We start from the raw sequence: 15,856 nt of genomic DNA on the forward strand, positions 1-15,856 counted from the left end.
TAAAAATTGCACCATTCACTAGTGTTGGGCGTGAATATTTGCAATGGGAATATTTATCGCGAATATCGCATATTCCCGAAATCACGAATATTGCGAATATAGCGCTAAATATTAGCAATTACGAATATTCACATTTTTTTCACAGTACACATCACAGTGATCATCCCTCCCTGCTTCCAGCTTGTGTTGTAAACAAGGCTCCAATACTAGTTACTGTGTCAGACTGACGGGCACCCGAAATTATCGCGCATATTGATCTCTCCCTTCCTTTAGCTCTTTTATCACTTGATATTGCGCATGCGCTTGCCAATTTTATGGTGAATGCGCATGCAAATTTTATGGTGCATAGTCAAAAAAAAAGGCCGCGAATATGCGAATTTTGCGAATATATGAAAAATATTCGTCCATATATTCACAAAATATCGCAAATTCGAATATGGCCTTTGCCGCTCAACACTACCATTTGTTACACAGCTTCAAGCTGCCTCTGAATGTGACATCAGCAGAAGAATTGTGCATTGGGAGCGTCAAGTACACACAAGCCTATGGTCACCATGCCAGGAGAAAAGCAGGTGCTGGAGTAAGGCAACTTTACTCTACACCACTGGATTCTGGAGCACTCTGTAAATGTATTCTCTGTAATGGTGGATTAATCTGGGTTTGGAGTATACTACTCCTTAGAACGTATGGTGCCTACTGTTAAATTTAATGGAGATGGGATGATGGTGTGGAGTTTCTTTTCTATGGTTTGAATGCTTATTTCCATTGAAAGCTACAGTTAGGGGGTGGCTCTTGTCCATTCCAGAAAGTGAGGTTGATAAAGGCTTGGCTCGATAGGTCTGTTGTAGAGGAACTCAAGTGTCTGCAGAGACCCCGATCTTAACTCCATCAAACACCTCTGTAACGATCTAAAACACAAATTGTTAGCCTGACCATCTTACTGGCCTTACAAAGGCTCTTTGAGCTAAAGGAGCTAAGATTTCAACAGAATAACTTGAAGACTTTTTGAAAAAGTCTTCCCAGAAGAGTGGAAGCTGTTATTGTGGGAACAGGGGCCTATTGCCTTGGTTTTCGAATGGGATGTCCAACAAACAAGCTTATATGAGTGTGTGAGGCTGGGTTCACAAATGTCCGGCGTCCAGCATAGGTGAACTCAGCCTAGATCGCGACGCAACTGATGCCATGACCGATGACAACAGCAAGCTCTGTTCCCTTGTCCGGTGCCATCCGGTGTGTCCAACCATCCGGCGTCAAAATGGACGCTAGATGATTTTGAACTGTCCCATTCGAATGGGATCACTTCTAGCATCAGTTTTATTCCAGTAAACACCGGAGGGAAGCTATGCCGGTTGCCGGACAAATGTGAATCCAGTGTCTACATCGGTGGTCTCAAATTTAGCCCTCCAGATGTTGCAAAACTTCAACTCCCAGAATGCCCGGACAGCCGTTGGCTGTCCGGGCATGCTGGGAATTGAAGTTTTACAACATCTGAATGTCCACAGTTTGAGACCACTGGTGTATATACCTTAGTGGGGGAGGGAGAGGGATTTATCAAGGCTTACATGCCAGTTATCTGGCCCAAAAATAAGTTGCAGATTTCTGAGCAAGCCTCATTTTGCACACCAATCTGTGCAGGAATGTGTGACCTTTCACACCATTTATCAGCAGTAAGGATTGATAAAAATCCATCCCAAGTGTATGTCATAGAACTTAATAAAAAGCTGAAATTTCTAGCCTGGATTACTGAACTGTGATCCCAGACAAAGAGCCAGCAGATTGTGTTATAAGCATTTACAGCAAGTGACAAGACACAAAAAAACGGGGTGATAGGAAGAATCGCCAACAAGTTCTGCAAGAGAGAATTTTCCGCTTTGATCCTTCTACACGTCCCCAGGACAAAGCACCTAGTGTGAGCAGCTGCCAATCTTTTGTGTGCGCGGCTTTTGTCTGGATGTGGGGCAGACGTGCACATTCAGCCCTATTCTGGATTTCTTATGAGCGGTATGGAAATATACATGGGGATCCATTGTTTTATCACTGCAAATGACAGAGACTCATTGTGATACTGAGAAACATTAATGAACAACATATGTCTGGAGTATGGCACGTCCTACTACATAGAAAATGGAAAGTTTTTATCACCTACTATACTGATTGAGGTCAGGATAAGACAGGAAACTAACCTAACCATGACCCTAAGCTTGGGAGAAAAGCCTAGGGTCAGGGATGTTTAGATGCAGGTTTTTAATAGGGTGCCCCCTTGTGGGCAGGGTTATATAATTAACTCCCCCACTTCACACATTTCCATTCTAGACAAAAAAAGGGGGAGCTAACTCACATGTGGGATGGTGGAAGGGGCAAATAAACTTTATTAAAGATGAAAGCTAATAGATAGTATGTATTGCTCAGTTCTCCCTTTAATACTCTACACAAGCTATAGGCTCTCCATTTCTCTGGGCCTCTGGCATTCATCTGATGTCACCGGCTGAACACCAATAGGATTCGGCATGAGCTGCTGTCGACTAATGGATAAAGCCAAACACCAAATGATGGCCATGCCAACACCAATTGTATGGCTAAAGAGTGTTCTACTGTAGTGGACAGTATTGCACTAATGTTTTTGGCAGCACCCCCATACCTACATTTGGCCAGGCCAGACTAGTACCTCAGCACTAGAGGAAAGAAATTTAACTCCTTTAGTTGAGCTACCCTCTAATCCTCAGACATCTGTCACTTGGGGTGCAGTGTGCCCTGTGCCCTGTGCTCCCACCTCACATACCTCTGTATGCAGTTTCTAGTCTTTAAGGAAGACCATATTGTACAAGAGACTGTCAATTGACTTCCTTTCATTACAGCTGCCATAAAGTCCACATACCCTGCTGTCACTGCCATTTGCAAACTGCATGAATCTGCTTTTGTGCATTGCACTACATCAACAGCCTACACTGTAGAGTATGAAAGTTAAAATTTGTATTACTGTTGTATCAGATGAATGATGCATTGGTCACATGATGCTCCCTAGCTTATGACTCCAATGAGGTCTGTGGGAAGAGTACCTAGTCCAGGCCCCTCTTCCAGTAGAGGGGTGGACCTAAAAACTATTTGAGGTTTAGCTCTGACCATAACAACATCTTCTAGCTCTACTCTAGCTAGTGTATACTTACACCTAGGCCTAAAAAGTGATATTACTAAGATTTATCCTGCATGAGTTAGAACCATCCACAAGCAAGTCACTGTCTTGTCTCAGTCCTTGCTGTGAGGATAAAGTGCTTCAAGTCTTCAACTCTAAGGATCTTTGCCTGAGTCTGAGAAAAATAACGCTAAACAATGGTTCCTCTGCATACACTAATCTCTTCAGTGACCTAAGGTCGGAGTTAGTGCTGGGTGGCTATCATATCATTGAAAATATCCCTTCGGGTACTGTGCCACAACAAGGTTTTGTGTTGCACCACTATAAGCCAACTTGTGTAGATCCTCACTAGTAGAGAAGTTCATGAAACTGTTTTCCGTCTCCATCTGTATTGGTCACTACACTTACCCATGCTTACAGCACTTCTCGGTAAATCTGCTTGGACGGTGACCAACTACTCTGCATCAAAGACTATAACATTCCACACTGTGCTAAAACAACTGCATTGTACTATCTGTGCACAGTAACTCATTCAAGTTTCACATAATCCTCGTGTCCAGAAGTCTCATTCCTGCATTTTGCACTAAGGGGACAATTCAGTTGAAGAAAGGGTTGTTGGACACACAGGGGGCATCAGGTTAGCCACATCAGCTGGCCACGTTACATAGTCTTACATAGTCTTACATAGTTAGTATGGTTGAAAAAAGACATACGTCCATCAAGTCCAACCAGGGAATTGAAGTGAAGGGTGTAAGGGGATGAGGGGAAGGGATGTAGTTTTATAATTCTGCATAAGCATTAATGTTATTTTGTTCCAGGAATGTATCTAACCCTGTTTTAAAGCTGTTAATTGTTCCTACTGTGACCAGTTCCTGAGGTAGACCGTTCCATAAATTCACAGTCCTCATGGTAAAGAAGGCGTGTCGCCCCTTTAGACTAAACCTTTTCTTCTCCAGACGGAGGGAGTGCCCCCTCGTCCTTTGGGGGGGTTTAACCTGGAACAGTTTTTCTCCATATTTTTTGTATGGGCCATTTATATACTTATATACGTTTATCATATCCCCCCTTAAACGTCTCTTCTCAAGACTAAACAATTGTAACTCCTTTAATCGCTCCTCACAGCTAAGATGTTCCATGCCCCATATTAGTTTAGTCGCACGTCTCTGCACCCTTTCCAACTCCGCAGTGTCCCTTTTATGAACAGGCGACCAAAACAGAACAGCATATTCCAGGTGAGGCCGTACCAATGCTTTATAAAGGGGGAGTATTATGTCCCTGTCCCTTGAGTCCATGCCTCTTTTTATACATGACATACATATCTGTAGAACTGCTCCTAACAGCTGGCCTACACCGTGACACTCATTGTACTCATGGATACCACACTAACAGCGGACAACTTGTGATCAGATTGTTTTGGAGAGGGGGCACTGTATAGAGGTTACAAAAGTCGTCACACCTACTGTTGGTCTTGAAGTTTGTGGGAACCCAAAATGTCCCTTTGGTTCATATGAGGTGAACAGTACTATTAATAAGGTGTATTAGTGACCCTATTAGGGTACGTTCACATGAAAAAAACTTGTAAACATGCATCATGGCTTTCTCTGAGCTAAGTTCATCAAGGGGGAAGCAATGAAGTCAATAGCAGAGGAATTCTAACGTGACACTGAATGGTCTTTGATGTTGAAAACAGTCAGATATTAAATTAAAACAAAGGAGTTTAAGGTTATCTCTATCTAATATCTATTTATCTATCTATTGGTCTATCTAGCTATTATCTATCTATTATCTATCTATCTCATATATATATATATATATATATATATATATCATATCTATCTATCTATCTCATATCTATTATCTATCTCATATCTATCTATCTATCTATCTATCTCATATCTATTATCTATCTATCTATCTATCATAAAATTATATTTCTTTACATCTTATCTTAATAAAACCTGAAAAATCTCATATAAAGTGGCAACATTTAACAATAATAGAATAGACAATAAAGAAAACTGTCTGGATCACACCGTGGGCAGACATAGTCTTGGCTGCACGTTTTATAATTTCTTGCCAATTTTTCTTATTGAAAGTTATTGGTTTGTGTAATTTCCAGTTAAACAGATTCCTCATGAGAAATCAATTATGAACACATTATTCTTGTCTTTAATGTACCAAACAATATCACTAAATCTTTCCTTTACTATCCCAGTCTGGTACTGTCTTCACTTTTATCAGTAGGTTAAACAGATCTCAGTACTAGTCTTACCATGGGAAATGGAAAGAAAAAAGTATGAAAAGCCTAAATAAATTGTAAAACAACATAATACATAATAATATATTATTTAGTGCATGATAAATTAATATAAATTCATTTATCATGTAATATATGTTCTTTTTTCTTTATATCACACAATAATCACTGACATCACTAAGCCAAACTTGGACTGGCCCAAAAAAGTACCAAACAATCCTCCAGTTGGTCCAGACTCTGATAAAATTAACTCATAAGGGCAAATAGAAGGTTTAAAACACAACATTATAACAACCTATAGCCTCCACTAGAGGGAGCTAACCTTATAATGCAGTAATCTCTGAAGGTGTTATTTGTGCTTTCAAAAGAATTTTAAAAACCTTCCTGGTTTTGTTATATTAAAGGGGTACTCTGGTGATTAAACCCCATTTAGAACTCGCTCTGGGAGGGGGACAGTGAAAAAAAAAAACCCTCCCACCTAAGCAGATTTTGCATAGGGCTAAATCACCAGAGTATCTCTTTAACCCTTTAGAGTTGTCAAGATGACAAGGTGATTTTAGTGCTCTCACTGCTATTATTGAGGCCCTGGGAGTCTATTTCATGGGGCACAGCTGTTTATCATTCTCTACATTTAACCTTAAGGACGCAGGCAATTTGGGCCTTAAATGGGCACTGTCACCAACTTTATTTTTTGATATGTTGTAGTACTTATGTACTACAACATATCTCTAATATACTTTCATTATTTTTTTTTTCATTAAAAAGGTTTAATTTACATTTAAAAACCGGCCACTGAAAAAGGACTGATTTTGGAGTGGCAATCAGTCCTTTTTCAGTTAGGCTGCACTCGCTCCCTGCCTGTCAATCAGACAGGCGGGAGCGAGTGCATTGGCTCCCCGGCCACTGGCTGGGAGGCCACTCCTCCCGCACATCGCCACCGTCGCCTTGTTGCCGCCGCTGTCCATGCACACCCGCTGCCGGACACTGCAGTAACTGAAAGTGTAATGAGGGAACGGGGTATGCGGGGCGAGGGGGGGGGGGGGGGTTGGGGGGGAGGAGTGAACGGGCTAGTGCCATAGCAGGGGAGGGGGGACGGGCTAGCAAAAAAAAATAGGATGGTGGGAGCTACCCTTTAAGGACGCAGACAATTTAATTTTTACGTTTTTGTTTTTTCCTCCTCGCCTTCAAAAAATCATAACTCTTTTATATTTTCATCCACAGACTAGTATGAGGGCTTGTTTTTTGTGCGACCAGTTGTCCGTTGTAATGCCATCACTCACTTTACCATTAAATGTATGGCGCAACCCAAAAAATACTATTTGTGTGGTGAAATTAAAAAGAAAACCGCAATTTTGCTAATTTTGAAAGGTTTTGTTTTCACGCCCTACAATTTACGGTAAAAATGACTTGTGTTCTTTATTCTTTGGGTCAATAGGATTAAAATGATACCCAGGATAACATACTTTCCCATTACTGTTGCGCTTAAAAAAAACGCAAACTTTTTAACCAAATTAGTACGTTTAAAATTCCCCTATTTTAAAGACCTATAACTTTTTCCTTTTTTCCGTATAAGCTGTGTTATGAGGGCTCATTTTTGCACCGTGATCTGTACTTTTTATTGATACCATATTTGCTTATATAGAACTTTTTATCCATATCCATCTAATTTGGACTTTTTTTTTTTTTTTTTTCCGTTCACTCCGTTCACCGTACGGGATCATTTACATTTTATTTTAATAGTTCAGATATTTATGCACGCGGCGATACCAAATATATATATAAAAAATTTTTTAACACTTTTTGGGGGAGAAATAGGGAAAATGGGACAATTTACGTTTTTATTGGGGGGAAAGGGTTTTTTCACATTTTTTTTACTTTATTTTTTTACTTTTTTTACTTTTATTTTTACAATTTAATAGTCCCCATAGAGGACTGTTTATAGCAATCACTCGATTGCTAATCCTGTTCAGTGCTATGTATAGGACACAGCACTGATCTGGATTATCGGTCATCTTCTGCTCTGGTCTGCGGGAAGGCAGATCAGAGCAGAAGACACCGGGAAGGCAGCGGAGCCAGGTGAGGGGACCTCCGTCTGCCGTGCTGGATGATCAGATCGCCGCGGCAGCGCTGCGGGCGATCCGATCATCCATTTTAGTGACCGCGATGCTGCAGATGCCGTGATCTGTATTGATCACGACATCTGAGGTGTTAATGGTGAACATCTGCAGGATCGTGGGTGTCCGCCATTACAGGCGGGTCCCTGGCTGCGATCAGCAGCCGGGACCTGCCGAGCATGATCCGGGCATCGCTCCGATGCTCGCGGTTATGCTTAGGACGCAAATGTACGTCCTGGTGCGTTAAGTACCAGCTCACCAGGAAGTACATTTATGGGGCTCGTCGTTAAGGGGTTAATGTGATGGGACTAGAGCTAGGCTATTTTCTAGCATTACTCTAACAGGCACTTCCTTTCCATTCCTCATCTGGCCTAATCACAGGACAGCACCTACTTCTTTCTCTCTGCAATGCCATGACATGGTGCTGCTAAAAAAGAACAAACTGAACAGAACAGGCTTTCACTGTGCTGGGGGGTAATTTACAGTACGGTATTGATCCATTTGCTTTGCACTGTTCCATGAGCGCAGAAAGAATCAAAGCAAGGAAGGAATTACATCATATAAGCAGCTCTGGCCTAAGCAGTAAACTGCCGCTGCTGATAATAACATTCTAATAAAAGGTAGAAGGGATTACAGCTAGAGATTACATCACAAAAGTCTAAGTGGTAGTCTGCTGATGATGTAAGCTGGACTCATGCATTCACCAGGAGATGCAGAGCGGAGCTTGTGGAGTAAGGTATCGGAAGTCCCATATACTTGCATGGGACTTGAAACAAAAACCCCATCCTTCACATAAAGGGGTAGGTTAGGGTTAATTTAACTATCATATATTTTTATTTGACATATAAGTAACATGTACCAAAGAGACAGAAATGTTGTATGTGAGGTATAGAAGTAACATGTGACAAAGTGTTAGTGCTCGCAAATGTGTCTTTGAGAGAGATATTTATATATATATATATATATATATATATAATTTATTTTATTTTATTTGATAGATAGATACAGTAGATAGATAGAGATATACTATATTTTAATCATTGTCTTTAGCTAATGTTATACATCATGACGGAGATGGGATTACCTGTTTTTTTCATGGATTTTGATAATTTCGTGCGTCTGCTGAATAAGCTGTTTTTCTAGTTTATAGGTCGATAATGAGTTTTCTAACAGCTGAATCTCTAGTCTGGACGTCTGGTTGAGAACCTGGAAAAAAAAAGAGAAAAAATAACTGCGATATATAAAATTGTCGTTTTACATTATTAGTGATAGAAGCATGAAAATATATAACCTAGTCTAACAAAATGTGATGGAAAGCAAACAAGCCCAGTGTGATAGTGTAAGAGAGTCTTACGGCTAAGACTGTATGTCATTGAACCATAAGTAAATGTTATTATAAACCTGCAGTTCTCCATCTCCCCTGGTATTTTCACGGTGGTCCTAGAGAAAGCTTCATTTGATGACACATTGGCCTGGGAGACCTGTCAGGTTTGATTGTCGTATTTTATTTTTGCACAAGGGTTTCGTACGACTAAATCTACAGTTGGGCAGTATTGATGTAGCCGAGGGATCCGGGGAACTAAAAAAACATCGGATTTGCTTTTGCTAAATGATCAAATAATTGCTGCAACTTCAGATTGAACCAGACTGTTGAAAGAAAACCAAAACGCGTGTTAAATCTTGGGACCGGCATGGGTTGTCGTTGGCGTATTGCGCTCCGAGTCCCACATTCTGCGTAATTGTTTGGGTTAAACAATCCATATTTTAATAATAGAGTTCTCATATTTTGCTTGGAAACCAATGACTATTACAGTGCCGTCCAAAAATCCATCATCCGGCAGTCATAGATAGTTTTGTAGATTTGATTAGAAAACGAGGATTATGGTTTATAGTCGTGGGACACTAATTTTTTATTTTTTTTTAAAGATGTTTTGCAGGATAAGAAAAACATAGCTGTGTTTTTCCCAAATAGAGATGTGCAGATCTCCCGAAAAGGGTTGGGGTCCGAATCGGCCAATCTATGATTCATTTTGATTTAGATCCTCATTAGAATGTCCACTTGTTGCTCTGTGAATATCACCTAAAGTGTATACAGGAGCGGGGACTCCTATCAAAGGGCAGATGTTCCTGCTCCTGTACAATACATTGAATGGCTGGATCGGGTGAATGTAGTGAATGGAAGCTGCAATGCAAACAACATTACCATTTACCCCCGGGCTGCTCTGTGAACAGGGACAGAAAGTAAACAAATCTGAAATGGATCCTAAGAAGTTCATTTTGGACAAATCAGATTTTTTTGAAAATGTAAACATGCAGTGTGTGAACACCTCCTCGGGGGGAGGTTCTTTATTTACTATAGATCCTGATCCCATAGAGATAGCAGCAGAAGCAACATACATATGGAGCTGAATAGGGAGGGGTCTGAGAGCTGGTAGGAAGGATTTAGTAGGCGATTACATCATCCTGTAGTTCACAGGAAGTCAGCTGACCCAGAACTGACATCCTGTTCTGACACTTTAAAGGGGTACTTCAGTGAAAAACAAATGTATTCAATTCAACTGGTGCCAGAAAGTCATACAGATTTGTAAATTATTTCTATATAACAATTGTCTTCCTTGCAGTATTTATCAGATGCTGTATGCTCCAGAGGAAAATGTGTAGTTCTTTCCGGTCTGACCACATTGCTCTCTGCTGATACTTCTGTCCGTGTTAGGAACTGTCCAGAGCAGAAGAGGTTTGCTATGGGGATTTTCCTGCTCTGGACAGTTCCTGACACGGACAGAGGTGTCAGCACTGTGGTCACACTGGAAAGAACTACTCAACTTCCTGTGGAGCATACAGCAGCTGATAAGTAAGTACTTGAAGGATTACATTTTTATATAGGAAGTAATTTACAAATCTGTATAACTTTCTGTCACCAGTTGATTTGAAAAAAATAATAATAATAAATTCCACCGGAGTACCCCTTTAAGCACTGAAAAGTTTGAAAAATCAGACTGGTGATCACATGACCAAGTTACTGTAATGAAACACATGGTTTCAGTTGTGATGTAAGAAAATGAAGGCTGCTGTATGACTATTGAGTATGAATGTGTATTATGAGCATTATTATTATTATTATTATTATTATTATTATTATAAGTATGCATCTCTTGTATCTATTGTATCTAGGGTTTATTGTATTTATTTCTATCTAATTGCTACCTTGAAAACATTTTTTTTACATTTTCTTAGCAAGAAATTCGTTCAGCTAAGAAAAGACGAAAACATTGCTGCTTGTTTGTCTTCATTGAGAATTAGTGTGAATGTCGCAGCAATTACTCTGAAGCCAGTGTAGTATTTCCACAAGCAAAATAAATCTACGCACAAGAGCACTCAATAGGAAATTAATAATTCAGTTCAAAGAAGGATTAATAGACCCGAGTAATGTATTTAGATAAGGCATATCGCCCGCAGCTATCAGCCCCCATGTTTATTTGAACTGAAATGTTGTTTAGTTTACGTGGTGACCTTAACCCACAGATGAATGGTACATTCACTATACCTAATGACTGGCATAGAACTAGAACAAGGGAAGGCGCTCTACGCCGCCACCATCCACTTCACTTTTCCATCTTCAGGATACATTTTCTAAGTTACATTTACAGGGGTGTGTATAGGAATGAGAGTAAAATATTAAATGGGGGCTCTTCTGATATTTACTATTCCATGAACTAGAGATAAGCAAAAATGTTATTGAATTTGTTCCAAATTTCCCAAAAATGTATCAAAATTTTTGAGTTTCATTTAAATAAAAATTCCTCAAAATAGTGGCCGCTACTACTAGCCACGCACAGCCGCACATCTTCTGCTATGTCTGCATGAGGCTATGTTCACACGGCGGAAAAACTGTTGCAACAGAGTCCCATTGTTTTCTCTGTTTTGGCTGCTTTCTTTCAAAAACAGTGCCATACCTGTCCACAGGCTGTATGTGGTATTGCAGCTCAGCCTCATTCTCTTCTCTACAGCTGAGATGCAGTACCAGACACAACCCATGGACAGGTATTATAAGCAGGGCCAATGATTTTTGCACACTTACACGCTCACTTACTTGTGTTTCCACGTCTGTAAGTTTCCTCGTCTGCTCCGCAGTTTGGCTCAGAAGGCTCGTTCCTATTTCCAACATGGTTGCGGTCTGGTTCTGAACTGCATTTTGCTGCATCTGGACCATCTCAGATTTCATATTGTCCACTATGTAGTTCTCCAGCTATAAAAGGACATCAGGATATGTAAGAGGATTGGAAGTCAAACTATACATGCAATACATATTAAACATATTGGAAGTCCCACTATACTTACTATAGATATTAAACATATTAGAAGTCACACTATACATACTATAGATATTAAACATATTAGAAGTCACACTATACATACTATAGATATTAGAAGTCACTCTATACATACTATTCATATTGGAAGTCATACTATGAAAAATACAGTCCTGCACAGAGTTGAATTAACCATGTTTGGTGTAAATAAATAAATAAATATATATATATATATATATATATATATATATATATATATATTTGTGTTCGGGGCTTCACACTTGTGCTCGAGGTTATAGTAATACATACGTACCTGTATGGAAACATTACACTAAACCTAACGGTCAGATTTGTGCCCAATGACCGCGACGGGGTGCACGCCTTTAGTGGGCATGCCCTGTAGTGATTATTTGAAAAAGAGGGAGGGTTGGGAGGGGTCCTACGGACATCCTGAACGCCCCTCCCCTAGGAGCAGGGGTGTTATATACCCCCGCCCCTACTTATCTCTACAAGACGCCCCGCCTGGACGTGTGGGGGGGGGCGGAGATACTCACGCCCCTCACACAAATTCAGCCACTAGGCTTCCCACTTGTGTTCGGGGCTTCACACTCGTGCTCGTGGTTATAGTAATACATACGTACCTGTATGGAAACATTACACTAAACCTAACGGTCAGATTTGTGCCCAATGAACGCGATGGAGGGCACGCCTTTAGTGGGCAAAAATGAACCTGGTAGGAATAAAAAGGGGGCAAAAATAAACTGTTAAAAAGTGACACACAGCATGCTACCTGACAGACCTGGTGATGATAACCTTGTGGAGCCATATCTCTTGTAATCAGTTACCCTCGAATAAGCAACTTGCCTGACTAAACCATACCTTCAACTGATTAGCTGCCCACTCAGTGATCTTGGGAGTGACGTCCCGCTGCGATTTACCGATCCTTACATGGCCATCATGCCTGTAGACATGACCAGTCCCTGCGCAACCTACATGCCCATAGGCGCTAGGGTTCTGTACGTGAACCATCATGCCTGTGGACTAAACAGATCCCGCGTACCATTGTGAATATGGACGTGTCAGATCCTACGTTGCGTCATTGTCATTGTGGCTATGGACCTGAGGCTCTTTAATTTTATCTTATTTATTATATTTCCGTTCTTTGCAACCACCTGTGTGTCATGAAATTATTTCTGTGAAAACAAACGTGTCCGTGACAATACCTTCGCAGTGTATGCTCCTGCAGGTGTGGCAGGTATGAAGCATACACAAGCACCTACGTGTCGTGATGTAGTTGCTCGGCAGACGTGTCAGTAATAACAATTACGCAGTGCCCTCCCCTGCAGACGTGGTAGGTAGAACGGGTATACAACAGCCTGTGAAGCGTGATGTTGTTGCTCTGAAGACGTGTCAGTAGCATCAATTACGTGGTGCATCCCTCTGCTGACGTGACAGGTATAACGGGTATACAACAGCCTATGACTCAAGATGTTATTGCTCTGAAGATGTGTCAGTAACAATAACCTGCGTGGTGCCTCCCCCTGCAGACGTGGCAGGCATAAAGGGTAAACAACCACCTGTGTGTTGTAATGTTATTGCTCTGAAGATGTGTCAGTAACAATAACTTGTGAAGTGCCTCCCCTTGCAGACGTGGCAGGCATAGCGGGTAAACCCCCACCTATGTGTCGTATAGTTATTGCTCTGAATACGTGTCAGTAGCAATTATTTATGTCATAATGACCCCTGCAGACGTGGCAGGCATAACAGGTAAATCAACCACCTGTGTCGTATGGTTCTTTCTCTGAAGACGTGTCAGTAGCAATTAACTACGTGATACCAACTCCTGCGGACGTGGCAGGCATAACGGGTAAACAACCACCTATGTGTCGTATAGTTATTGCTCTGAAGATGTGTCAGTAGCAATTAACTGCGTCATACCGACCCCTGCAGACATGGCAGGCATAACAGGTAAACAACCACCTGTGTGTCGTATACTTATTGCTCTGAAGACGTGTCAGTAGCAACTAACTGTGTGGTGCCACCCTCACCGGACGTGGCAGGCATAGTGGGTAAACAACCATCTGTCTGTCGAGATGATGTTGCTCTGAAGGTGTACCGTATGTTGGGAATGTGTCCCAACATATGTGTCATGATGTTATTTGCTTGAGACGTGTCTGCGACAATTTATTGAAGAGGCTGACTATCAGATGTCAACGTATAGTGCTAACATGTGATCGTGATACTGACTTGGTGACTACCAGGGTGCAACTACTCCAGTAACCTGTATAACCTATCAGCTGCGGGAAACCAGTATAACTGCGTGGTGGCATATGCCCGTGATACTGTGTGGTGGCAATGAGTGAGACTGACTTGGTGGCGTACATCACACCATTAGAAAGTGGTTGTATTCGGAACTTCCGGTGAACTAACAGACGTGTGGAAGACACGTGTGTGGTTACAACGTCTAACACCTGCGCAGGGTGACGGCAATAGTAGTGAGAGTGTATTGTTGAATGTATCGATGTGACGGGACCGTCAGGAGTATGTCTGTAAATTCTAGCATCGACATCTGTGTGTAACCGAACTAAGCATCATGCGTGGTCGTGAACGTGCAAGTGATGCAAGCTAATGACCCGTGTAACATGCTGCAATCAAACTTACATTATCGTATTATATCTAAAGTATGTATGCCCTGAGAGAATGCTGTGTGGTCACATAACATGAATACTACAAATGTATAACACAGCATGCTATGAGCGTCTGTACCGTGTAACGCTATGGACATGTGTACCGAGATGCGTGAAGCACCGTATAAGCTATGACCGTGTGTACCGTGTAAGTGCTGTAGCGTGTGCATGGTATGACTGAGTGTATGAGCCGTATTCAACGAGCACATTTACCTAATAATTATGTGAATGTATACAGAGCATAGATGCCGATCACTGTGCATCCAGTAAATCTGCCTTCAGCTCCTTAGAGTTAGTCTTCTATATAACCCGGACATTAAGGTTTATTCACTTGATGAATTGTAACAAGGTCATCATGGACCAAGGGCCAAGGGGAAAGGAAACTGATAATTTGTAATTTGTTAGAATTAGATGTTTGGAAAAGAAAATATATTTCCTGTTCCCAAGAGAAATCAAGTGCAACGTTTGTTCTTTGCCGATGATTCATGTTTTTGGAAGTCCTCATGGAGAATCGTGTCTCATACATGTTCTTGTTTGGAATGCTCTATTGGTTGAATCCACTAACCACAGGAGGGATTTTGCTTTGTCTTGTATATGGAGGAGTGTTCTGGTTCAGAAAAGCCTTCGTGAGATATCCTCTTAGGGAATTTAATAAAGAGAATTGATAAAGGGGAATCTTTTGTTCAGGGTCATCATCTATGGAGAACATCTACAAAGAGTGTCTTGTTGGAGGACCTAGATGGTCCATACATTACATAGGAATCCCCTTAAAGGGGAATTCTGGGCAAAAACATTTTATCCCCTATCCCAGCAGCAGGCCCCCCGCGATCTCCCTGCAGCACCCATTTTCTATGCGGGAGCTGCGTCTCCAGTTTTGGAAACCTCCGGGTTTCCGGGATTGGGGACGTGATGTCGCGCCACGCCCCCTCCATTCATGTCTATGGGAGGGGGCGTGATGACCGTGATGATCAGACATCTTATCCCCCATCCTTTGGATAGGGGATAAAATGTTTTTGCCCGGAATACCCCTTTAATTTTAATGGTCACTGTGTAATGCTTCATTTACCCTGTGGCGGCGCTGCAGGGAAATTAAACACTTGCAGCCAGGATTACCTTCAGAGATGATCACTGTAGATCCCAACAGCTTAATTTTTTTATCGTCTTAAAGGGGTATTTCGCTGCTAGACATCTTATCCACTAATTAAAGGATAGGGGATAAGATGTCTGATTGCGGGGGTCCTGCTTCTGGAGCCCCCCCACAATCACCTGCAGCACCAGGTGTTCCAAACAAACTCAAAGTGGTCGTGAAGTCACGGCCATGACCCCTCCATTCATGTCTATGGGAGGGGGCGTGTAAG

At 41.5% G+C, this 15,856-nt stretch overlaps 1 protein-coding gene across 7 annotated transcripts in view; it reads right to left on the reverse strand.

Annotated features, from left to right (window-relative positions):
* Window positions 1–15,856, reverse strand: part of ANGPT1 (angiopoietin 1) — a 368,410-nt gene that overhangs the window by 161,692 nt on the left and 190,862 nt on the right. For all 7 annotated transcript variants that reach the window (XM_056522583.1, XM_056522585.1, XM_056522584.1 and 4 more), the window contains exons 2-3: window positions 11,592–11,747; window positions 8,586–8,707 (exon numbers count right to left, since the gene is read on the reverse strand). In XM_056522583.1, the coding sequence (XP_056378558.1) occupies window positions 8,586–8,707; window positions 11,592–11,723 (254 nt within the window). In that variant the 5' untranslated portion in view covers window positions 11,724–11,747. The remainder of the gene's footprint in view (window positions 1–8,585; window positions 8,708–11,591; window positions 11,748–15,856) is intronic.

Source organism: Hyla sarda, chromosome 5 (genome assembly GCF_029499605.1).
Source record: "Hyla sarda isolate aHylSar1 chromosome 5, aHylSar1.hap1, whole genome shotgun sequence".
Taxonomy (NCBI): domain Eukaryota; kingdom Metazoa; phylum Chordata; class Amphibia; order Anura; family Hylidae; genus Hyla; species Hyla sarda.